Source organism: Siniperca chuatsi, linkage group LG22, assembly GCF_020085105.1.
Source record: "Siniperca chuatsi isolate FFG_IHB_CAS linkage group LG22, ASM2008510v1, whole genome shotgun sequence".
Lineage (NCBI taxonomy): Eukaryota > Metazoa > Chordata > Actinopteri > Centrarchiformes > Sinipercidae > Siniperca > Siniperca chuatsi.
Genome location: NC_058063.1, coordinates 12,799,508 through 12,825,315, shown reverse-complemented (window position 1 = coordinate 12,825,315; position 25,808 = coordinate 12,799,508). Strand labels below are relative to the sequence as shown.

Here is a 25,808-nt window from a genome sequence, read left to right as displayed (position 1 = left end):
AGAGGTTTCTGCCGCGCACGGAGAAGACCACGGCATAAAGTCAAAACTCCAGTCGTTTTGTGTGCATACAGCAAAGAAAACGAAAAAACTTCATTGGAGAAGTTCCCATTATGGACTTACGTTAATTAGCACTCGCGTTTATCTAAGAAGTTTTTACAGTTCTTCCACATTTCAATTCCGATGGTTATATAAATGCAGTGACGAAGAAAAGGGATCTATAAGTGCAGGACGTTAAGCGATAGAGGAATTAACGTTAGTATTTTGTTGGGCTAATAACGTTAGTGGCGACAGTTCAGAGGCGGTTTGCCTCTGGTACGTTAACGTTAGCTGTTGCAACGGATTCCCAGCGAGGGAATATTACAACTTCGACCTACTGTGGAGTGTTTTTTAGAAAGAGTCTCTTCGGTCTTCCGCGCCCTTGGCTTGCTGCTGCTAAAGTTGCCCGGCGGTAAGGTGCAGCCACGCCGGGGGAAGGCACAGCGCGACGGCCGCTACTCTCCGGCTAGCTCGCCTGCTGCTTCTGTTTGGATCGAGGCCTTGTCGGTTAGGCGACAATGCTTGACATAATGTCTGAGCACCAAGGTATGTTTCACCAGTATCAACGGCGAGCAATTAAACAAACTGTTCCCGTGTGATGTGGATCTGTTCACTGTTGAAATCTGCGGTGTTTTGCGGACATTACGATTGCTACCGTTAACCTAACGTAAGTTATGTGCAACGCTAATGTTACGTTTGGTTGCGTATGCTGTATTAATAACACGACTTGCTCTTGACCAATTTATGTTTGGCGTCAAAATGCCATGAAAGTTGTGTTTAAAGTGAATATCGGTTCTCTTATGTTTTGTTACGATTAATATAGTTAACGTATTTATTGCACAGATAAGTTAGCTTGCTTGTTAGTTAACGCGCCGATCCGTCTAGCTTAACGTTAATAGCTAATGTTACCCTACCACCTCACTGAAAACACTTTCTAAATTGTCAGTTTTAAGTTCAATTAGCTCACTTGTCAGACACGAAAAACACTAATTTTAACATTAGCACAAACTTCAACGATTAAACGTTACACCTTGCTAACTTGGCTAATATGCCTTCCACTTCGATTTCAAGAAAGCTAGCGTGAGTAGCTTGCTTGAGTGGCTAATTGTTAGCACAAGTTAACTCTTACAAGAATCAAAATGAGCCGTTAGCATTGTCAAGTTTTAATAAAACTCGTTAAATATATCGGACATTAACCCTTACTAGTCGAAACCCTATTAGCCGTTATCGCTGCAAACGGCATAGCGTGTTGTTAGCTTCTCCTCTAAGTGTCAGCTAACGTTAGCAGGTAGCATCTAGACAATACAAACTGACAAGTTTAAAGCTTGGCAGCCAACAAACTGAGCTTTGTTAGCTACGCTTTTAGTAAATCAACTATTTGTTATAACGTCGATATTAAATCGACTAATAGTTATTAATGGCTGATGCCAAAACACCCAGACTTTGTATAAAGTTCAGATAGTGACCAAGTGACACCGGTTGCGGTTGTTGGCAGTCAACTAACGTTAACATCCGATGACTGACTTGCTTATTTTCCGCTCAAACGGTCATCAGTAAACTCTGTCGGTCAATTTAACGTAACTAAACAAACACGGCTCTTAAATAAGCTCAACACTAATAACCCTGATTAAGTTATTGAGCCGTGTTAGCAAGCTAATGCTAGCGTTGTCCACATGTGTCATCACACCCGTAGACAACTGTGTGCTTGGTAATTCTGTGTATAAGCTGTTTCCGTGAAAATATAAAAGCGAATCAATACTGGTTCACTGTTGTGACTTACAGAATTGTCTTTTTTTTTTCCTCCATCAGATTCACTGTTAACGTGCAAAACGGAACCTCTGGTAAGTACTTAGTAGTGTTACTTTGAATACTCTGAGTAGTTCATTCTGTACCTTTTCAGTTGTTGGAGCTTGTTTAGATTAGCTTCACTCTCTTAAACAAAGGTGTGTGCTTTCTGTAGCCCCCAGAGAGGAAAAAGAGGACGGTTGAGGACTTCAACAAGTTCTGCAGCTTTGTCCTGGCGTATGCTGGCTACATCCCCAGTCCAAAAGAGGTAAGCTGCTATGAATGTCACTGTGGATATTAGAAATGACTGTCTTGTCTGCCTTGCTTAGGTTGTGAAGCAATACCAAAATGTTTTTCTCTTATTTTGTAGGAAAGTTCATGGTCCCCAACATCATCCAGCTCTGCACACAGTTCAGGGTTGTCAGCAGATGGAGGTGGTGGAGGTAGCAGCTCCATGGGCAATACTTGGGCAGATGGAAGCTCTGACATCCACACCATCCATACATTTGTCCGTAAAGCTCGAGCAAATAAGGGCAAAAATATTCGCCGCATGCACTCTGATAGCACTCTGCTGGACAAGATGCGCCTTAAAGACTCCCTGTATGAGAGCCAGGCCAGCACTAAGGCAGAGCGCAAGAAGGACAAAAAACTGAAAAAGTTGTCACTGGGTTCTGCCATGACGGCGGCAGATAGCGGCAGTAGTGAAGGCGAGAAAAGAGCCCGCATTAAACGCAGCAAAAATTCAAAACCGCAAAAAGCTAAGAAGCTCAAAAGTTCAGCTGCTCAAAGTGAGACAGACTCTGAGGCACGGCATATACATACAGAGGTACGACCCCTCAGAGAGGAGCTGACGGTGCACGGGGGCTCCACCCCAAGCATGCAGGACCTGGAGAAGATGCAGCCAGACGACTCCATCAGGGAAGCAGAGATGAGCTCCAGTGAGGGTGAGACCTGGATTGCAGATGAAGACATTATGGTGGAGTCAGGTATGACATGCTTATCCTTCGAAATAATTCACATTTATTAAGTTGATCTGTCTGCATCTAACAAGGAAATGTTTAACACAAAGCTGTCTAATTTCTGGTAACTTGTTTTTTGTCCAATTCTCAATATGCACCGATTGACGCTTTAATATCCTATAACTCTGTTCTCTTTATGAACACAGGGGATGATTCATGGGACTTGATCACCTGTTACTGTGGGAAGCCATTCGCAGGACGGCCAATGATCGAGTGCAACCAGTGCGGCATATGGGTGCACTTGTCGTGTGCGAAGATCAAGAAGTCCAACGTTCCCGACATCTTTTACTGCCACAAGTGCAGGGACGTGCGGCGGTCAGGACACAAAAAAGACACCTAGAGATTAAGAGGATGGGAGGGACGAGGAGCACCCACCTTGTTTTTGCTGTCCTCTGACACTTTTTTCTTTGATGCCTACAGCCAAAACAGCCTAAATTATCACCTGAATGGCAACTGTATTGTCACTTTGTAGGATTTCTTTTGACAATCACAACTGTTATTTATCCCTCACTTTTTTTGTTTTGTTTTACTTACTTTGTTTTTTCCTTTGGCTACTGTGAAGAACTGGATAGAAGTGACAGTGGAGAATCATTTATTTGTTACTAATTAATTCCTTCATTAATTGGCTTTATTGTTGTATACCGCGCTGGCGATGTGCACATACATTTTCACGCTTTCACATATTCACTGAAGGTGCATTTTGACTTGTAAAATATTTCTTGAGGATATTGTCAAATCAGTGAAAGTTTCCTTTATTGTCTTAAGGAGTACCATTTTCAGTTTGCTAGCCATTTCCTCTAAAGTTTAAATCAATGCAAGTTTTACACATTGACAAAATGTATAGCTTAAGGGATGGAAAATGTCACTCCTGTTATTTGTTTAGAAGTATGTCATAATGATAGGTGGGCAGCTCATTTTAGTTTTCGTCTTCATTTTTGAGTTTGCCTTTTTGTTTTGGGTTGTCAGTGATAATCACTGAACTTTAAAATGTAGAGATCTTACTCTAGATTAAGTGATCTTTGAATTCATACAATCTGAAAATGTTTACTATTTTGCATCTAAATTGCTACATTTCAAATTGCATACAGACAACTCTTTCGGCAGTGCACTTTTAAAAAAAAAAAATAGACCCAAATGCCGTTTCTACTGCATTATATGGGTGGTATTTGGAATATGATGAGCTACGGCTGATTAAAACTGTACTTGGCATGTAGCTGTGTACATTCATGGTTGAGCGCTTAATGTTTCTCCCTGTCTGGCTTGTTAACCAATCATTGATAGCCATTTAACATGAACAACATTTAACATTGAAAGCTGTTAAATTTTGATGTTTTTGTTTCATGTGTGTTTTTTTTTGTTTTTTTTTTTTTCATGTTTAAAAACTCATCTGAAATGAGGGGTTAATGTTGCTGTACGACGAATGGATTGGCAGTGCTTTACTATGTCAAAGTGGCTCTAAGGCTCGTTAATGAATGGTTGTAAAATATTCGTTTTTCTGTTTTTTCATGTAATTTGTTTATTTCTTAGCTTTCTGAGGAGCGGGATTAGGGATGCGCCCGCATCAGAGAATGGACATAAGATTGTCTCACATCGAGAACAAAGCTGTAGTGTACAGAAAATAAGTTGACGCCACGTAGATTGTGGCATTTGTTTATGTTGTTTGGTTTTACCATGTGCTTTTCCTTTTGTTGGTGGGAGTGTCTTGGTAAGTCTCCAGTAGCAGTTGCACTCTCTCTACAACTTCTATTCTGTGTACATATCCTGTTCTTTGACAACTGTACATATGTGAAAGTGAAGAGAGAAAATACCCAAGCAAAATCTATATTTTCTGCGGTCTGATATTGTTTTCTTTAATCGTAGCTTGAAAAATAAAAGTCTTTGGGAACATAACGGTAAGGTGGTATTCATTTATATAGAAAGGACATGGGGGGGAAGACGTTTGAAACAGTTATTTTGTCACATTTAATTAGCTTTTGGCACACAGCAGTGTTTGTCATGTTTGCGTCTTCTACCACTAGAGGGAGTGGGTCGACAGGCATCTCTCCTGTTAGTATGGCAGTGAGTTAAATAGCAGTTAATGAATAAATATGGAACATATCATACAAAGTTCACACATGGGTTGGCGGCTGACAAAATATGAGGAGCTCAGTTGTTGCTCTTTATTCCCTGTGTTCTTCCCAGTGGGTGTCAGGGTTGTCCTGTAACACAAACATACAAATGCTCAGTTTTTCGTCTGACAAAAGCATTGTCTTCTTCACTGCTAAACCAGTTACGCTCTAGTGACTCGACAAAGGCAAGCTAATGTCATGCAAGTTGAAACCTGGAGACCTGGACACTCAGGTCTGTTATTGAAACTGTAACATTTAAACCACACTTGTACCATTACTTTACTGCTCCAGACCTTTGTGTGTAAACACTGTGTATAGAGCAGCTGGCCTTTAGAAGTCAGTGATGGGTTTTTTTCTTCTTGTAACTCACCTTTCGGTTTCGGAAACTGGACATGTGAAAGCCGCCAATGGAGTCCAGAGGAGCTACCTTCCTCCTGTGGACACAGTAACACAGGGAAGACGAGCTCAGCCCAAAACACTTTACTTATGTGACATGACTAAAAATGCATAATTTATACTTTAAATACTCTACATTCACTCTGCACCACTCATTACAAACTTTAAACTTTACGTGTATTTTATTTAAAAGCACAAAAATACACAAAAGCAACAACAGCCAAAACGTCTTCCAGTTAGTCTTAGTTATGTTCAAAAATATTTTGTAATTACAGGAAACAAGATTTGTTGCTATAGATCAAATAAAGAATTTCTATTACACTGATTTAAATGATGGCTGACATAAAACAAGAGTTAAGAGTTATTTAAATTACTGAAGATGTAAGTGAATTACATTTCCAATTACCCTGGCTTTTTCATTAGGCACATTCACAAGTCACATATTGTAAAACTTTATTTCTGCTTTGAGTTCTACAAAACTGCCTCACACAAGTTTGAAGCCATTCAAACTATGATACGTGGTTCATTTTGTCCTCACCTCTTTTCATTGGCTTTACGCTGGTACTGGTACTGGTTCTGGTTCTGGTTCTGGCGTTGGGGAGAAAGGTGCTCTGTTGGGGCGAGGAAGGTCTCTGAATGAGAGGGGCGGCCGTCTGCATCCCTGCCCATCTCCTCGGCTTCGCCCACAGAGAGGTCTCCCTGGTCTGAGCGATCAGGCAGGCGGTGGAAGAGCTCTTGGTCCTGCCAGTTGACTTCCTGAGGACAATAATCACATTATAAAAAGACAAACAGACTGCAGAGGATTGAATGCCTGCAGGTGATTCAATTTCTCCGAAAGGTGACAAGGATGTTGTGCGTAAAGGCCTACCCTTTTGTTTCTGATTCTGCTTGGCAATACAGCAGCAGATATCTCCTCCAGCAACAGGTACACGGCCAGGAAAGGTAGCACACACCCGGAGCAACGCATCTGAACAAGAGTAGCCAGAGTCAGTAACAGTAACACGCCAGCTATTGAATTTGAAAAACCCCATGCTTACCTTAAATCTTCTCTGTGGATTTCTGTCCTCAAAGGTGATGATGATAGTTGCAGCTCTGCGTCTTCTGAGCTGCTGACCAGTGTGGAGGGTATTTGTAGCCGTGCATCTAGGGTGGGTTTATATTATGGGACTGGCATCGAGGGCTGTTTAGGCTAAGTGAGTGTGTGTGTGACTATGTGGCTTCAGACATGCCAATTACATCTGCCGCCTTGCCGCCTGGCATCGTCATCATTAGTGTCAAACCTCTACAGCCACTCCGAAGAGATTTTAAGTACTGACAACATGCCTTGACACACTGCATACATACACACATCCACATTGTCCCACCCACACGCCCTCTTCCATTTTCCCTGCAGCCGACATGGGGAAAGATGGGAGCGAGATAAGGCCTTTGTTGAGGATGTTGTAGTCTGCTGTTTACAGGCTTGTCTTGGGGTGATACATTACCCTCAGACTGGTTTCAGCTGGTTATAGAGTTCGTATAGAGCTATAGAGGCAGTTGTTCTGTTATTTGTTCTGGGCGACATGGATGAAATCAATATCACTCAATCAATAAAAGATTTTTTTTTACTAATGTTGATATGTTTCACGACATGGTAAATGTGTGCAAAAGTACGTCTAAAATACTCAATTTATGTTCATTACAATGAGCTGGGTTCCACTGTTATGCATTACATCTGATAAAGCTCTTCATGTAAAACAAAAACCTAATGACAAATTTTGCTTGCTTTAAAATTGAATTTATTCATTGTTTTATTCACTGAATTATTCATTTGGACAACACAATTCTGTAAAACAACGACCCATTGCTAAAACATCCATCTTATCAAGTCATTTTTGTCTATTACTGGGTCCTAAAAGTCTTATTTTCACAAAACAAGGTCAAAAATCTTGCTTGTTCTGCAAAATAACAGTTTGCTAAAATCAATTGTCATTTTTCGTCATTCCAGTGCTGGGAGTTGCCCGAAATTGTCTTCCTTCAACAACACTCATCTCTACAAAATTCTCAAACATTCTCAAAATTTGGAAGCAGGTTGAACACAACTTTCACTTCTTTTAAGAAAACAGAAATTATTTGATGGAGATTTTTTGCATTGTACGATATGATCATATTGCAAAATAACTTCTAAAATCATCAGATTTTTGTTTGCAACAAATGAAACCACCTGTACATCAAAACCTTCTGAAACATGTAAAACAAAAACCTAATAACTCATTTTGCTCAGTTTTAGTTACAGTGGGCTCAGAGTCAATAAGTTGGACAGCTTGAATTTAGTAAAATTTGCATAAAGTCACAAAAGTCAAGTGAAAACAAGAGACTAAATCAGCCAGTGCTGTGAGATAACTGCAACATGAACCTGAAAGAAATCCCATTTGTTTGTCACTTTTCATGGTTCTAGTGCAGAGAGTAGCTTTATTCTGTTGTCTTTCAAGCTGATACTTATACAAACTCTATAAATACACGCCTTAAACTAATACAGTACAAATGGTTAATGCGGGCATGTGGGACACTGGTGGAATTAAATCAATGTAACAAAAACACACCAGACATATACACATATTTGGCAACACAGAAAGATTAAAACGTTCTGGGAAGAGTTATAATGGAGAAGATTATTTCTAAACAATTCTTACTGGACCCTAAGCTTTTTCTCTTGGGCTTATATCCAGAGAAACATAATTATAATAAAAACGAACAAGCATTTATGGACCTCAGCTTGCTTTACGCCAAAAAGCGCATTGTACTGTAATGGAAAAAGATTCATAGAACAAGCACTACTCGGTGGATAAGCCTTCCATTAGAAAAGATAAACTACATATCAAAGGCTAAACAGCATATATCTGAGAATATATGGAGGCCCTTCATTAATTATGTTAAGGATTTAGACTGAACAGATGATCAAGTGAATGACTAATTTCTGTTGACAATGCAGTTTCTGAGCTTATAGGATTTTTATTTTTATTCTAAATACTCTTTATATTTTGTATCTATTGTAATTAATATACTCCATTTTGTATAGATTACCATTCATTAAAACAGGAGGAGCATTCTTGTTTTGAGTTTTTTCCTTTCTTTCTTGGTTTTGTGTCAATGCAGCAATTGATCGATGTGTTATATATTGTATGAATGTAAAAGGCTGTATTTCATGGTGTTTAATAAAAATATTGTGGGGGAAAAAAAGATGCTGACCCTCATTTCCACAAAATTAAAGTTGATTTTTATTGGAAACAGGCTGAAATGCTACACTGGCAGATTTTTAACATTTGTTTTAAGAAAACAAGATGTTTAGGGCTCAATAATGATCAAAAAATACGTTATATTTTATACTATAATATAAAAATCTATATACAATGAGATTTAATCATTGCCCAACCTTATCTGTCATTGAGGAGTTTCTTGTATTTTGTTTATAAATGGTCGCCTTGTCCTCTAAAGAAAAAAATAACAACTCATTTTTGATTAACTAAAATAATACAAATGATAAACCTACACAATTGACATCCAAAATTGAAGTCAGTTAACTAATCAATTAATCCAATATTCATATCTGCACTGATTCAGTGTGTTTGGGATTTGAAAGAGAAGCACAGGGAGATCAGAGATAGTATCAGGACCCCAGTGTGTGTGGTAATCTGGAAAACTTGATCACTCTGCTTCGCCCGACTTCACAGGCGGATTGCCACCCAATCCAGACCACACACAACAGTCTCCACCCCTCCTCCGCCTGCATGCCTGCCTGCTGCCTCTGTCTACACAAAACAAAACAAAACAGAGAGGAGACAGTGTAGCAGGGATGGATGGAGAGATTGGCAGATGAAGGGGTGGGGGGGTGTTTGCTCGGAGCGTATGCGCGTTCAGACACGTTTTCACTTTTCCTCTTTTCCTGCCCTGTCCTAATTATTTCTATTTTGGGAGGCTGAGGCCCACCAAACATAGAGCTAGTGCTGACAGATCAGGCGTGTATAAATAAACCAAGACAAGGCTGGCAGCATGTCAGCCGGGGCAGAGGCCAGATAGGCTGCACTGATTACCTCCATTATCAGGGACAGGCCTGATTAGGGGCCTCTGACTGGGTGTGTGACTGTGGGTTCTTTTATTGCAATACAAGACCAAATGTCCTCCTGCGTATGTAAACTTGAGGAGAATCCTTCAAAATGGGGACATTTTGTTGGCCCTCGCTTCTGTAAGGGGTTAGCTTAGGGTTTGGGCTTCAGTTTAAGGGTAGGATTAGGCTCAGGTAAGACTAAGGCTAAGGTAAAGGTTAAGATTAAGTTAAATGGATGCCAGTGTAATTTATGTAAAATATACTGTATACACAGTATTTAAAGTGTGCTAATAATGATACCACTCTCATGTCTGTATGATAAAAATGAAGCTATACAGCCAGCAGCTGGTTAGCTTAGCATAAAGACTGGAAACAGGGGGAAACAGCTAACCTTGCTCTCCCCAAAGGTAACAAAATCCTACCAGCACCTCTAAAGCTCACTAATGAACATGTTATATCTCATTTGTTTCCAAAAATCGAAGTGTGCAAACGACAAATTGTGGTTTTACGGGAGGTTATGTGCTAGACTATTTCTTGGCCTGGAGCAGTGACTTCTTTTAGCTAAGCTAAGCTAACCATCTGCTAGCTGTAGCTTCATATTTAGGGTACAAACATGAGAGTGGTATTGATTTTCTCATCTAACAAGAAAGCAAATAAGCAATGTCAAACTATTCCTCTAACTGCACTTGGCTACACTTTTTAAGGCACCATTAATTTATAATTGTATTTAAATACAAGTTTAGTACTTAGTATACACAGACCTGAAATCTAACTTCAGCATTCTCAAATTACTATTTCATGTGTGATATTTACAGGTTTGAGATATATTAAACAAGTATTTCTGGTGTATTAAATGTATATTAATAGTTCTCCAGAAGATAATTAAGTATACACAACAAGGTTCATGGTAAAAAGTTAACCATTAGTAAAAAAAAAAAGAGAACTTAAATACAAGTTAATGGTGTCACAAAATAGCATAGTCAAGTGTAGTCATGTATGTTACATTGTACTCATTATGTATCGTTAATGCATTAAATACAATATTAGTATGTTTAAAAGACACTAAGTACATTAATCATGAATGAGCATGAATGTATATTAGTATACTACAAAGAAGTAGAATATTTTTTAAACAAGGGTTTAGGTTTTTCAGGTTATTTGCTGTATGATGTAGGTGAAAGTTTGTTTAGGATTATTAGTTTTAGTTACAGTTAAGGTTTAGAAATGAATACAGTGATTGAGGGTCCTCAAAAGTATAGTAATATGAAAGTGTGTGTCTGTGTGCGAAAATCTGAGGCCATCACAGCTTCATCCACCTATCTCTGTCTGTGTGCATGGACATGATTCACTGATTCATGGATAATGTGTCCTGAGTGTGTGTGTGTGTGCGTGTGTGTGTGCGTGTGTGTGTGTGCGTGTATGCGTGCCTGAATGACTTCTCTCATACCCCGCCCCGGACCAGTGCCCTATAAGTACCAGGCACTGCAGCAGGTGCCAAATATAGACTCAACAGAGACTGTTCCCTTCACGAATGTGAGCAACTTTAGAAAAGATTAACATGGAAAAAAATGTAAATGATCAATCAACAAAATGTTTGTCAGATTGAATTTGTCCAGAGATTTCATGTCAGTTTAGCCATTTGTGTTCTTCACAGAAACATTGGCTAGGTTTTCGTCTAAATGAAGTGCAAATTTTAACCGAATTATCAGAAAATCTGCAAAATAAAATGCAAATTAAGATCCAGTGTGTAACACTTAGGAGGAGCTATTGTCAGAAATGGAATATAATATTTATAAGTATGTTAAGTAAGGAGTGTCTAATCACCTGAAAATAAGAATAGCTGTTTTCATTACCTTACAATAAGCCGTTTTTATCTACAGGGGGAGCGGGTCCCTTTTCACGGAGGTCGCCATGTTGCATTGCCATGTTTCTACAGTAGCCCAGAACGGACAAACCAATGACTGGCTCTAGAAAGGCCCTTTCGCGTTTTTTCGCGAGTTTCTCCTACACGCTTGAAAGGCTGAAGCGGTATTCAAATGGTTGCAAAATGCTATTCCACCACAAGATGCCACTAGATCCTGCAAACTGGACCTTTAATGCGTATTTCCATCCTCTACCGGCATGAATATTTGGAGTTGCTTCGTCGAGATAAGCAGTAGATGGCGCTAATTCTCCAGTCAGATGTTATTATACCACTGCAGAAGAAGATGTCGTAAATAAAAGAGCGCCAGTCCAACATCGAATGGTGGGAAAGAAATCATGAAACAAATATGGAAAATATGATGGATATATGGCATTTATGTTTGTTTCTTGTCTGAATTTGAGTAAGGTTACAATCTGTTTTCACATGCTGCCATTTTTCGTCTCTTCAGTGGACGTATTAGTCACATGCTTCATGATGCTAGAAATTACCTAAATATATTTACTCAAGTAATAAGTACAAAATTGTACTGCAAGACACAAAGTACTTATAAGAAAAAATCTTACAACACTGGCTGGAGCTAGTTCTCTCTCTTTATCAAAACTATAACATCAAACTAGATATTAGTTGTTCAGTTAATCAGTCATCGGGCAACAATATTTAATATTCAATGTGTAGAGAAGGATTCAATCCAATATGTCCCAATATTCATCCTATACTTTATAGGTCTTATCCACTACATTTCAGAGGGAATTATTGTACTTTTTACTCGACTACATTTATCAGTTATACTTACTGGCAAGTTTGCAAATTAGAGATTTGAACACTGACAGTTGCCAGTAATGCATGTAGTCGGAAGGTGGTCAGTTCAATCCCCCGGACCGGCAGGATAAATCCGGGTGGGAAAGTGAAAAAGCAGCACTTGCCCCTCTCTCATTACCACCACTGAAGTGCCCTTGAGCAAGGCCCTTAACCCCCACCGCTCCAGTGGAGCTGCTCAGTGGCCAGCAGATCGGACTGGTTGTACTGGGCTGCTTCCAGACGTGAATGTTGTGAAACTCCCCCTGAATTAATAAAGGTGAATAAAAAGTAGTACTTCTTCCAAGGTAAAATGATGAATTAAGTACTTTAATGATACGGACAGAATAGCCGGAGACACCGAGATGGAGACGTAGAAGGTTTTATTGCAAACGAGGTAAAACAGGCAGTGAGTAGATTGGGAGATGATGGTTACCTGGAAACACACACACACACACACACACACACACACACACACACACACACACACACACACACACACACACACACACACACACAGGAACTCAGTAGAGGAGGGAAACACACTTTTCAAAGCTGGCGTCCGAACCGCTGTCTTGCAGGGCAGAGAGCAGTGTCCTTGTTGAAACGAGACCGGACAGTGACTGAGGTGAGTGGGGAGTTTTTGTACTGGAGCTGAGGCGATGCAGATGAGGATCAGGTGTGTGATTGGCAACAGGTGTCTGAATAGAATTCTGGTGAGGGAGTTGCTTTGGTTGTGAGGTGGTGGAGCCTGGCGTGTCGTGACATTTAACTTGTAATGGAGTAGTTTACACACAGGTATGGCTAGTTTTACTTAAGTAAAATATCTCAATATAATATATAATCCACTGCTGTGTGTGTTTGACAAGTCAACATCCTCTGTGAAGGTCTAACAACCACAAAATAGCATGCAGTGAATAAAAAAAAGTTTACTATGATTTATTTTTTACATAAACTTTTTTATTCACTTGGATGTATTTAAAGCTGCATAATCAATTTGTGGCCACTAGGGGGCAGATCAGAACTCAAGACACACACGGTAACGTTGAAGGCTAATGTGTTAGCAAACAGTTGCCTATTTACACATCTAGCAGGCACAGAGCAAGATTAACATTTATTTGAAGTCGTGTTTCTGGCCACAAGACGAATGTAAGTCAAATATTCACTGTCCTTTTAACTCTGTTCCACCAACTTCTGAGAAAAAATATCTAGGTTGTTAAGCTAGTTAGCTGCTAGATGTTTGACTTTCATGTGAACTAGCTAGTCGCTAACTTAATGACTTTTAAGGACTTAAAAAACTTGGTTGGTTTGTTAAATTTTATTTACTTGGAGTCAGTAGTGGAAAATAACATTTAATTTGAGTACATTTAAGTAACTACAACTTCTACCCATCATTAGCCTACTGGTGAGTAGGGCTTACAGTATAGTAGTTTTTAGGTTGGCCTACTTGTACTTACACTAACTTGTATTTCCATTTTATGCCAATCTACTTCATTACAGAGGGAAATACTGTCATTTTTATTACACTTAAAAAAACACATTTATGTAAGCTACATTTGTTGGTTACTACAAGATTTCACGTACAAAACACATGGCCAGCAGCTTCTAAAATGTTAACTAATAAAAATATATATTTTTCTGCATAATATTACCTTTTTAACACTTGAACGTGTTTTTGAGCTGTAAACTAAATGACATGACTGTACTGTGATGAAACACATCATTGCTGGTGTTTAATATTGACATTCTTACTAAATCTATGAAAATCTGCATTTCATGGGTCGAAAATGGCTCAGCACGCCATCTGCTGTTGTAAATCACCCTGAACCCCGCAGCTGGCAGAGAGTCAGCCAACCTTTCGGGACTAATTTACGTCAAGACATATATATATATATATATATATATATATATATATATATATATATATAAAAAGGGTTCACGCCCTCTAATCAGATGTGGCCGGCCCTCCTCGCCCTGCCTTTGAGTGGGACGCGGTGAAACACACGGCGCTCAGTTTCAAATATGTGCAGATCGAGTTGCATCATTCACAAGAGTTCACGCTATTTTTCAGTTTTGGCGCAATGGTCCGGCCTGACGGCTGTAGAAGCACCACCGGACTGCACTCCTCCTCTTGATCCCATGATATCCTCTGCTGCATTTTAAAATATACTGGGAGGGGGCGAGCTAGCAGAGCTAACAGCTAGCAGCCTTTTGGGATGCAGTGCCTGTCATTACTGAGGTATTGGCGCCCTCTGGTGGTTGTTGCTAACACCGTGTTTATCAGGCCCTCTCCCTGCTGCTGCTGCTGCAGGCACTGGTAATAACATGTTTTCATTTGCATGACATGACAGGACATGGTAGTCTTATTAAAGCCGTATGAGCCTGAAAGGGGAGGAGAATACAAGAAATGGGAGGGACAGCAGCAGCGCAGCAATGAGAAACAGGTTAGGAAGAAGACGATAGAAAGCGTCTCCTTGGCTTCGTGGATCGGGCTTTTCTCCCTCCACTTTAAATTCATCTATTTTTACTGTCACCTTTCTAGCTGGGACCGAGAAGAAACCAGCTACCAGAGAGGTGAGATTTCTGCGTCATTTACATGTTTTCTGTCTTGTTAAAATGGCAAGGATTAGAGGGTTTTGTCAGGCTTTTACCAGACAGACTTTGTGGCAGAGAGATAAAGCCAGGGCTATGTAGGAAGGCTATGCTGTGAAAAGTTATAAAAAAGTGTTGTTTTTTATAAAAATAAACTCCTGATCTGACCTTATGAGGCATTTGTAAATGCTTCAACCTTGTCTAAACCCGAAATTCAGCTTTATCTAGTAATTTCTAATGGTAATGGTAGCAAAATAAAAGCATGTAGAGCAGCAGAGGACATGGCTGAGTGGGATCCAGTGGAAAGATATGACCTGCCTCTCCTAAAACGTGTCACACCCACTTATGTTTTCATGCATCTCAGCTCTCAAACAGGCAAGAACAAAGAAAATAACAAAAAAAGCCTGTTTGCCGCCCTTTAGTTTCTACTGTATCACATGATTTTTCTTGTTAAAGGGCAAACTGGAACTTTGGACTGTATTATGACGGTTGTAAGCATATACTTATTAACACGTTGTGATGTGATGACAAACAAGGCACAGAGAAGTTGTGACTGAAAGAGGCTAAATGTTGATGTTGGACTCTTTTTGTTATCGTCACTTTGTGTGAAACCCCCTCCCTTCCTTCTGTTTTTTTTATCAACCGCTCCCTCCCTCTCTTTCCCTGTCATTCCTCCGGTTTCCCATAGAAACCCTGGGAGTGGACCAGGAAGTGTGACCTCCTTTCACTCCGTGCCCATTAAAGCTTCAACCATCTCCTTGCCATGTCTGTTCCTGGTAAGTGGCTTAACGCAGCAACTAGGAAAGTGGGGGGGAAAAACTGATTTAGATTAGACTAATTAAGAGCTGTGATGTGAGGTTTTTTTTTTCCACTTCATATTTCACAACAGTTTAATTTAATGGCTTTACCACTTCCTTTCACATCAGCTTCCTCCATTATATCATATTTTGCTGCCATTGTGAAATTATTAGGCTTCCATTAGACTTTCCTGTAGCAAACTTTCCCCTGAATATCATTGTGGAGTGAATCGAAACACTGTCCTGCCCCCAGAATGCTTCAGTACCCTTGAGAAATTTTGTCCTCCCCAAGGTGGTGAAATTTGAAAGAAATTCCTTGAATGCTTGCATAAAAACGGAGGTGAAAACTCATTGGTCCAGCATACTCCGCCAAGTTTAGGCAGAGCAGTTTAGTAGGTGAAAGGCCCCGTTGTGACTGTCTGTGTACATGAGGGCAGCCTTCCTGCAAACACGCTGGTTCAAATTTTTGGATTTTGTTTCCTGCAAGTAGAGAAAAAAATGTAGAAGGAGGTGGAGCAACAACAAGCCTCAAAGTTCACCACACACGTTACTCACGTCCTCTTTTTGGCCGTTGTTCGAGAGGCAGAAGTTGCATCGGTTGCTTTCTGACTTTAGTCCACCTGTTTTGAGATTTTATACTGTTCATCTGATATGCTTAAACCTGTTTTCAGACTGTCCTGTCATCCTAACAAAAACCAGTTTGGTCAGCTTTGACGCAAATATGACACCTGTACATGCCACACAGATCCGTCTTGACTCAACACTAATGACATGGGGTTAATGACACTATGTTTCTATTATAAGCAACGCGTGAACATTTTGTTTACTCAATGAGCTTTACATCTAAGTGCATACAGCCACCCACAGGAAACAAACCCACATCTCCCCCACAGACACATGCGGACACACATTTACACTAACCAGTCACAAGCCTGAGAAAAAAAGTTTTCAGTTTGTGTTTTGAATGTAGAAAGAGTTGTGACAGATCTCATGTCGTCAGAAACCAAAAGTAACAAAAAACCACCTTCAACAGATCTAGATCTCATTCACAGTACAGTTAGAAAACCCGGACATGAGGATCAGAGGGACTGTAGTGAGTGAAATGTACTCAGGAGGCAAACCATCATGTGATTTAAAGACTAAAAGTAGAATTTTAAAGCTGATTCAAGAGTTATGTTATAGAAGAAGAGCAGAAATTTCACACATTTGAGAAGCTGGTAACAGAGAGTGAGTGGCATTTTTGCTTGAAAAATGACTTAAACTGTTAATCGATTATCAAAGTTGTAGTCGATTAATTTTCTGACTAATCAATGAATTGACGAATCATTTCAGTGTTACGCTAATTACAGATGACAGCGGTTAAAATATGCACTGTGTTTGTTCAGAAACAGTGAAACGTATCAGTGGTTTTGCCAGCCTATTAGCTGAATAAAATATTCAGCAGCATTATCAAGACATTAGGTGACATTTTTCTTGTTTTTTAACTGCTTGAATATCGCCTTTTTCCTCAATTAGTTTTGGGGAAACAAACGTATTGTAGTTAATTTTTTGAGGCAGGGCACCCAACTAAAGTTCAATGCAGGAGAAGCGCCCCTGCTTCCTCTTATTTTAAAAGGATCCATTTAACAAAGAAAACACAAAGAGCCGCGTTGAAGCCGTTGTTGGTACCTCTTCTGGTAAAGTGAGAACATCCTGTGAATTGTTTTGGATGAACAATCTGAAATGAGAGATGTCGTTGATACTGGCTGAGGAGAAAGACATACTACATTGCAGACATCTGTTAGTGAGTGAACACATGACAGTCAACCTTCCACTTAATTAAATACAGACATCCTCATGCACTTCTCTGTTGCACCCACTTCTTTTAGGTTGCCATTTAAGCTCTTTTCTGTGTGATCCACATATTATTTGTGGCTCTTTTAAACCACGTTCGAATGACTGTGTATTGAGTGAGTAATTCAGTATTCTCTAATTGCTTTGGACTCTCTTGAACCAAACAAAGTCTTTTATTAGCTTTTTTAAAAACATGTTTAGAGGACGCATATTGACGTGAATGTGAATATTATCATGTTTAAATGAAGACTTGCTTCTTATGAGACGATATGAAGCATCCAGGCTGCCACTAAAACTGAAGAAATCACAACTCTTAAGCAGTACCACCGCTCTAAACTGCCCGTTGAAAACCTCGGTGATTAGTGTAATTTGCTCTGGTCAGATGCGAATCTGCAGCTGTTGAAGTCATGCTCAAATAAATACTGTTATGTGGTAATTGTACTGTTAATAGAGAGTATTTACCATGAAAACATGACAAAGAAAAAGTGAAAACCACAAGGGCTATTACTGTATATCATAGTCTAGTACTGGCTGTTTATTTGCTTCCAAGGTAAGAGCTTTCAATCTGCTCTGTGGCTTGACTAATAAGTAGCTTATTGGCTCTGCTGTCCCAGCAGGGAAAAGCAGGATGATCCACAGTAAACACACACACTCTGTCACACACCTACGAGCACAGAGCAGCTGCCATCAGCCAGACACACACACAGATCATAACTTCTTCTGTTGACGTCACTGTGAATGAATGAATGAATGAATGAATGAATGAATTTATTTTGAGTTATTGCTTCCAGTTTGAATGTCATCTGGTTTTGTACTGTGAAGAAAACCTGTGTGATTATATTATAATGAACAGTCTTAATAAAAGAATAAAGCTGTGGAAGATGATGTTTGAACTAATGTCGTTTTTCCCAGGTTACCCAGGCTCTCCAAACCAGGCACCCTACCCCATGCCTCAGCCGGGTGGCCACTCCGTAGCCCCATATCCATATGCTCCGGGGGGGTACGGAGAGCCCAGTCAAGCCCCACCACCAGGCTTCAACATGGGCTACAATCCAGGCCCAGCTCCTGTCATGTATCAGCCTGGTCCGGTGGGCCCAAGCCCAGTTCCAGGACCGGAGTATGGCGGCCCTCCTGGAGCGATCTCCCCGGCCCCGGTCGGGGCTCCAGCTGCGGTTCCTGTTGGGGTCCCACTGGGGCTCGAGTACCTCACACAGGTAGGACGGAGATATCAAAGGAAGATCTGCAAAAAAATTGCTTTGGGTCTTGAAATTCCATAGCATGAGAGGAAAGTCAGGCTGTGCTGTCAGGCGATTTCAAAAGCTATTCCACCTGTTTTAACATTTCATAATGTCTTTATCTTGTACTAAGATGGACAATTATTTATTGGCAGAGATTAATGATAAGAAGCTACACTTGAGATCCCTTGAGGGTGTTCCGTGTAGCAGCCTTTTAGTTTATTGTACTTCTTTAGAGCTTAAGTCCAATCCATTACAGAGTAAACGTGTCTGCTTTGCATCAGAAATTGGAGCCAGTTACAGTGGATAGTCAGGTAGGGAAGGAAAAAGATGTAATCTGGCTTTAGTTTGTGCACTTTTTCAATTTAAAACAATGTAGTATGAGTCATCACAGCCTTTAAACTTGTAAAGATCATATCCAACATTGTTCTCTCTAAAAACAGTAACAAACAAACTGACTCGCTTTTATGGCCCTCCAGCAAATAACTCTTCATGTAATGCAAATAGTATCAAGATAGTCAGTGGTTTTCATGAAAATTCAAGGAGGGAATTGCTTTGCATTGCAAACAAGTGAAACTTTACCTTCGTGTCCCCTTGTTTTCAGAGGAATAACACTTTTAGACTTGAGGATGGATATATTTTGCAGTGATCCATCTCACATTTCTTTCTCTCGTGTTTTTAGATTGACCAGATCCTGATCCACCAAAAAGTGGAACTCCTAGAAGGTACGGCGTGCTCTTTGTTCATCCAGTCATATTTACACTTGGCACTAAACAGCAAATAACCAGCTGCAGTTTGTCAGTTTTTGGTGCACCGGTGAGCTTTAAACCTCTCAATATAAATCATAATGCCCCTGGAATTCTTTACTTATCTACACATTGTTGTTCACCATTTCCACTCGTTTTCCTTTCCCTCCTCTCCTTCCAACTCTGCCCAGCATTCATCGGGTTTGAGACCAACAACCAGTATGAGATAAAGAACAGTCTGGGCCAAAAGATCTACAAGGCCAAAGAGAAGAACGATTGCTGCACCAGGAACTGCTGCGGCTCGCTGCGCAGCTTTGACATGAAGATCAAGGACAACCTGGACAGGGAGGTCATCCGTCTCATACGGCCTTTCCGCTGCGTCTCCTGCTGGTGTCCCTGCTGCCTGCAAGAGGTGTGTGTGTGTGGATGGGTGTAGGTGTGTAAATGAGTCAGTAAGTGTCAAAAGCAGTTTTTAATAGCCTCGTATTAAATTGATTTACCACACCTACACCAAATCGCCCTGAGTACTCACCCCAGCTAGGGATAAACACTCACCCACATCTCCCCCACAGACAAACCACAGACACATGCGGACACACATTTACACTAACCAGTCACAAGCCTGAGAAAAAAGAAAAGTTTTCAGTTTGTTTTTTAAATGTAGAAAGAGTTGTGACAGATCTCAGGTCGTCAGAAACCAAAACTAACAAAAAAACCACCTTCAACAGATCTAGATCTTATTCACAGTACAGTTAGAAAACCCACACATGAGGGTCAGAGGGACTGTAGTCAGGGAAATGTATTCGGGAGGCAAATCATCATGTGCTTTAAAGACTAAAAGTAGAATTTTAAAGCTGATTCAAGAGTTATGTTATAGAGATGAGCTGTGGTGAAAGCAGGGTGGCAAATATCCCAGCCATATTTATTTTACAATAATATAAACAGAGAAGAGCAGAAATTTCACACATTTAAAAACATGTTTAGAGGACGTATATTGACGTGAATGTATATTATCATGTTTAAATGAAGGCTTGCTTCTTATGAGACGATATGAAACATCCAGGCTGCCACTAAAATTGAAGAAAACTGAAAACAGAACTCTTAAGCAGTACCACCGCTCTAAACTGGTGTGTAAATGAGTCATTAAGTGTCAAAAGCAGTTTTTAATAGCCTCATATTAAATTGATTTACCACACCTATAACAAATAGCCCTGAGTACTCACCCCAGCTAAGGATAAACACGCTGATATCTGTTATAATATTTGCCCTAAGCGTTCCAAGATAATGTGTGCGATTATTAATGTTATTAATATTTAACCATATTGATTGTTTCTGATGGAGAAGAATGAAATATTACTTGCTAAAGCAGTTGATTCACAGATTAGCTTTACTGCTTAAGACGTAACAACAACAATAATCATTTTTGGGCATTGCTTTTGGAAAGAAAGTTAAAGTGCTCCCCCGCCCAAAAAAAACAAAACAGGAAACAATAAAAACAACCAAAGTGGAAAAAAATGGAAGTGCTAAATTAAAATCTTATGAAGCAGCAATAAAAAAGACTTGACAGCAAAAACAGAATAATATCAAGTTAAAGGATAACATGGGCAATATTTATTTTGGGTCAGTTCCACATACACCGTCCTGTAAATAGTCATTAGAGCTTTAAATGTGTATTAATCCGCAGCTGAAAATAGTCCCCAACAAATGCACCATTTACTCTTATTTGAGTAATGTCTCCTAATAACTACAGTGCCCAGCTGTTTTAGGACATTACTGAGCCTCTCTTAAAGAGTCTTGGTTTTATTTGTCCAGATTTTGAGATAGCAGAGATTGCTTCCGCCACCTCAATACAATGTTTGCTCGAAAATTCAGCAGCAGCAACATGTCTCTCCAGAAACAATGTCCTGGTTATTCTGGATAATCAGTTTGAACTAGAAGTACTTTCTAGTGAACAAGTAGTCCCTATGAAAACTGTTGAAATGGTGTTCACTGATTTATCCAGAGTAACGGGCTCATTGTTTCTGCAGAGAGATGATGGATATCTCAATATCTGGCCAAATAAATCTAAAACTATTTGCGTGTCTAGATACCAGTAAAATTTCACAGATTCAGCCACTTTCATTTAGAGGGGAGAAACTTATTAGCATAAAAATCTGCAGTTGAACAGCTCTCAGTGGCTCATATTTAGAGGCTTCTGTCTTTCCTCCCTTCGCCTGGTCTTACTGCTGAGTTGCTGAGTGGCGCTTCGATGTCTTTGTGCACCAGTCTACTCAAGCAGGGGTTTGTTAAGACTATGAATGGCCCTTTGTCTGTCCAAACTATCTCCTAGACTCCCCCAATCCTTTGCCATGCCACCATTCTCTCTCTGTTTAATCACATCATTGGCAATCTGGCTACAGTAGGTTCCCATTGGCCCCAACCCAAGCTGCTAGCCTCTCACATACTGCAGTTCTGTTTACTGGCCAGACAGGAGCCATGTGAGACGCGTTACCTTTGTTATGTGGTGCCACAATGGAGTGGTCAGAGACTCACTTATCATTCCTGCTGTCCTGTGTGACATGCTAACCCCGTGATGTTTTATTTATAGCTGTCAGTGTCAAGGCATGAGGACAGATTTTAAGACCCCTAAGATAACTTTCTAATTTTGTGTCATGTTAGTATGTGTATGTAACGATGTTATGTGACCTACAGATGGAGGTCCAAGCACCGCCGGGCACCACCATAGGCTACGTCAAACAGGACTGGCACCCTTTCCTGCCGCGGTTTTCCATCCAGGGAGCCAACAAGGAGACTGTGATGAAGCTGGAGGGGCCCTGCTTTGCCTGCAACTGCTGTGGGGATGTCAATTTTGAGGTGAGGTCAGAGGATTGTTGTGTTTGTGGGTGAAACTAAACTCCTTTTGGTACATTTCATGTGGTTCAACCAGCCAAGAACTTCCTTAAAGGAATGGCTCAGCTTTTTAGGAAATACACTTATTTGCTTTGTTGCCGAGAGTTAGATGAGAAGGTCAATACCACTCTCATATCTGTCCATTAAATATGAAGCTACAGCCAACAGTCGGTTAGCTTAGCTTAGTACAAAGACTGGAAACATTTTAATTAGTGAGCTTTAGAGGTGCTGGGAGACAGATTTTGTTACCTTTGGACAGAGTAAGTCTAGCTGTGTCCCCCTGTTTCCAGTCTTTATGCTAAGCTAAGCTAACTGCCTGCTGGCTGTAGCTTCATATTTATCCTACAGACATGAGTGGTATCAATCTTCTCATCTAACTCTCGACAAGAAAGTAAATAAACATTTTTTGGAAACACCTCAATATCTGGATAGACTGTTTCCCTCTGTCTCTCCTCTCTAACACGGTAACATCACAGTATAGTATACTTTCTAAAACCTCTTATAGACATTGTTATTGTTATTGCTCTGCAGCTGAAGGGCAAAGATAGTGACAAGCCCATTGGTCGCATCAGCAAGCAGTGGAGTGGCCTTTTGAAGGAAGTCTTCACAGACACGGACAACTTTGGCATCCAATTCCCACTGGACATGGACGTGAAGATGAAAGCTGTGCTCATGGGAGCCTGCTTCCTCATTGTAAGACCATATATATATATATATTTTTTTTTTTTTTTCCTGAGTTTTTCTCTGAATAACACCAATTTAATTTTTTCTGTACTTGCTGCCTCAAACTAATCAGGGGATGAATTCATTTTCTTCTTTGTTGTCACTTTGCAGGATTTCATGTTCTTCGAGAAGGTTGGGGAGGCCAACCAACGCAGCACGGTGTTTTCATAACAGAGGAAAAAAGGAGGGGAAAACAACAGCATGAGAGCAAAGATTTTTTTCCAGTTATGCATTCTCTGTTCATGTACTGCATTTTTCCATAAGTTTTTTTTTTTTTTTTTTTTTTTAAATCTGTCCTTCACCAGATTCCAGCCAATATGGTGCCATCCTTTTATACACACAGGTCAATATGAGTTAATGAACTCTTGATTCCAGATGTCCACCAAGGATTGTTGTTTTTTTTTTTATTTTTTTTTTTATAATCTATCCAAACTCGCTGACCGATACCAGCTGCCATGTTGCCAATGTTCCTTACACTCCAGACAGTCTGTAGACATTTTATCTATTTTAAGTGAGTGAATGTACCTCAAATTGAGATTTAATCCCTGCCAAAGAAAGTCAGCCTGACCCTCAATGCCTTTTTCAGTGCCCACACACAGAAATAAGAGTGAACACACGTTTGAATGTGCTTTATGCTACACTGGCATTAACATTTCATATTTATGCTGTATGTTTATCGATGATTATCACACTTTTAGAAATCCCAATAGATCTAGTATAAGTGCAATACTTAATGCAATACTGGTGTGGATTTAGAAACTGTATTCATTGCTTTGTTTTTTTTTAGCCATGAATCGTACCTTTAACCTTTCATCTAGCGCCATCACAAAAGTTTGATTTGTCCAGTACTTTGTGACCAAATTCCTGTAAAACCTCAGCTGTGCTTTGTGTTTAGTGCTAATTAGCAAATGTTAGCATGCAAACAAGCTAAACTAAGATGGTTAACATGGTAAACATAGCTGTTAAACATCTGCGTGTTAGCATTGCCATTGTGAGCATGTTAGCATACTGACATTAGTATTTAGCTCAAAGCACCGCTGTGCCTAAGTACAGCCCGACAGAGCCGCTAGCATGGCTCTAGACTCTAGTAAACAGGCATTATTTAGCTTATATAGGAAAGTGGTGGTTGTGTTAGGAAGAGGAGTGTGTAATGTCTTTTAGTCGAAGTTGACAGAGTTGACAGTATTTACCAAAGTGCTCTGTCTCTCTCTCAGCTGCCTTTATCTTCCTCGAAGCCCTCCGTGTCTTATAGCCTAGTGTACCTAATCTAACAAAACTGTAGCACAGGCTACAGTGTAAATGCTCTCATGCTCCCTCTGTTGTTTAGTGGTTGCCATGGAGACTGACGCCACAGCCAAACCTCGCCCTCCAATTTCTCCAGATTCCATGGTGTTGAACATGTGCCAGTGTAATGATTACACAGAGAATGTAGGTTGAATAGGAGGAAAAATCTGAGTGAAGCAGGAATAGAAAGAAAGTTGAGGTTAGTGAATGTTAACCTCACCTCAGAGTGGTTGAGAAACACCAGTGATGGGTTTAAGAAAACACAAACTTTCTGTAGTTTTTGTAGCAGAAAGAGTCCTGAATGTGAACTTGTCATGTGAAATTTGGTCTGTTAAGCTCATTTGATCGCTGTTTCAGAATTAATAAAAAAAAATGGGAGGTTAATGTTGCCTGTTGCTGTTGAATGCAACTCTCTGCTCTGTATTTAATAATCCTTCTTGTTTTTATCGTTCTTGTGAGATAACATGGGTGTGCCTACTGTGATGCTTGGTTGCCACTAGTGCTCTCTAATCCAGACTCTCTATTACACTGTCAGTAACTAAATGTCTTATTGCTACCACCAGCCTTTGTGCAATCTGACCTCTGATAAGGAAAGAGAAAGTAGCCAAAGGATGTACAGTACATTTAATGCAATTATTTGTTTATTGATGTTAATCTGCGAAACTTGCTTTTTAAAATCAGTTTACTGTTTTTTTTCAAAACTATTTCGTTCCATTTTTTTGTAACTCTTGTGTCTCGTGATTGTGAATTACATTTTTTTACAGAAACAAAAAAATACCCTGTAGTTAAGAAATAAACAAATGCCATATTACGTCTTGTCTTGTGTTCTTCTGCCCCAGTGATTGTCCAGGAAAGTTTTGGGGAAGGCCCTTGGAAACCTAAAGTCTAAATGTGGAACATCTGGTTTCACTTTGGGAAAAATGATCTCTGCTTCAGAGGGACATCCAGTCTCTCATTCTCTGGAACAAAATGAGCCAAAGTCCTTGGCTTGGTTTTAGTTACTGGTTAACAATATGCACTTTATTGGCGTCAATATCACCTTCCTTTATCTATCTGCATCCAGTTAACAGAACGATTATATCCATGCCCTACTTCAGATGCAACAAAAGGAGACAAAACCTCTCTTCCCTAGTCACATACTGAATATCACACCACTCCACCTCCTGGAAACGTGGGAAATACAAGCATAGCATTTACAGGAACATGTCAGCACATGTCCATCCATGCCTCTATGCTCCGGGAAATAACTTCTTCGTCTTCTCATATGTAATCCTATTGTTCTTACTTTACAGGAATCAACAGTTCAGTGGCTTAGCAACTCATACAAGTGCATGCTGCTGCTGTGTAAATATTCACACTAGTGTGTCTATTTACATGATGTCTGTCTTCTTAAATTGCATCAGATTAAGAAGAAGACAACAAACATGCTGTGTAATGTAAACATGGAAATGATCAAACCAACAGAATACTGTACATTCAAAGTGTGAGTAATTGGGTTGAGACCATTGCCTCTCCTAAAATAGAAATTGAAGGCTCACAAAGCTTTGATCCTGCAGTCAGGC

General features: G+C 40.0%; 2 protein-coding genes across 10 annotated transcripts; both read left to right on the top strand.

The window, feature by feature from the left end:
- The first annotated feature begins 19 nt into the window (after positions 1 to 19).
- phf23b (PHD finger protein 23b) lies at positions 20 to 4,730 on the top strand. Of its 2 annotated transcripts, none has more exons than XM_044184994.1 (5): positions 20 to 582; positions 1,846 to 1,877; positions 1,997 to 2,089; positions 2,192 to 2,807; positions 2,987 to 4,730. In XM_044184994.1, the coding sequence occupies exons 1-5, from the start codon at positions 555 to 557 to the stop codon at positions 3,178 to 3,180; spliced, it is 963 nt and encodes a 320-aa protein (XP_044040929.1). In that variant the 5' UTR covers positions 20 to 554; the 3' UTR covers positions 3,181 to 4,730. The 2 variants fall into 2 exon arrangements, with proteins under 2 accessions (XP_044040929.1, XP_044040928.1); XM_044184993.1 differs by lacking the exon at positions 20 to 582 and adding an exon at positions 730 to 1,744.
- An 8,081-nt stretch (positions 4,731 to 12,811) lies between these two features.
- On the top strand, positions 12,812 to 25,057 carry LOC122869911 (phospholipid scramblase 2-like). Of its 8 annotated transcripts, none has more exons than XM_044183319.1 (9): positions 12,855 to 12,945; positions 14,690 to 14,721; positions 15,428 to 15,515; positions 18,282 to 18,583; positions 19,287 to 19,329; positions 19,542 to 19,762; positions 22,042 to 22,203; positions 22,771 to 22,932; positions 23,074 to 25,057. In XM_044183319.1, the coding sequence occupies exons 3-9, from the start codon at positions 15,503 to 15,505 to the stop codon at positions 23,131 to 23,133; spliced, it is 963 nt and encodes a 320-aa protein (XP_044039254.1). In that variant the 5' UTR covers positions 12,855 to 12,945; positions 14,690 to 14,721; positions 15,428 to 15,502; the 3' UTR covers positions 23,134 to 25,057. The 8 variants fall into 8 exon arrangements, with proteins under 8 accessions (XP_044039258.1, XP_044039254.1, XP_044039256.1 ...); XM_044183318.1 differs by lacking the exon at positions 12,855 to 12,945 and adding an exon at positions 13,151 to 13,296; XM_044183322.1 differs by lacking the exon at positions 12,855 to 12,945 and adding an exon at positions 13,151 to 13,296 and having other exon boundaries at positions 15,418 to 15,515.
- Positions 25,058 to 25,808: the final 751 nt, after the last annotated feature.

What these genes read in the sequence shown, in the direction of transcription:
- phf23b (XM_044184993.1), top strand. Translation starts at nt 1,693, where the DNA reads ATGCTAGCGTTGTCCACATGTGTCATCACACCCGTAGACAACTGTGTG. An exon ending in CGTGCAAAACGGAACCTCTG is followed by an intron (nt 1,878 to 1,996) that starts GTAAGTACTTAG and finishes TGCTTTCTGTAG; the next exon opens with CCCCCAGAGAGGAAAAAGAG. An exon ending in AGACATTATGGTGGAGTCAG is followed by an intron (nt 2,808 to 2,986) that starts GTATGACATGCT and finishes TTATGAACACAG; the next exon opens with GGGATGATTCATGGGACTTG.
- LOC122869911 (XM_044183317.1), top strand. Translation starts at nt 18,251, where the DNA reads ATGATGTTTGAACTAATGTCGTTTTTCCCAGGTTACCCAGGCTCTCCA. An exon ending in AAAAGTGGAACTCCTAGAAG is followed by an intron (nt 19,330 to 19,541) that starts GTACGGCGTGCT and finishes AACTCTGCCCAG; the next exon opens with CATTCATCGGGTTTGAGACC. An exon ending in TGGGAGCCTGCTTCCTCATT is followed by an intron (nt 22,933 to 23,073) that starts GTAAGACCATAT and finishes GTCACTTTGCAG; the next exon opens with GATTTCATGTTCTTCGAGAA.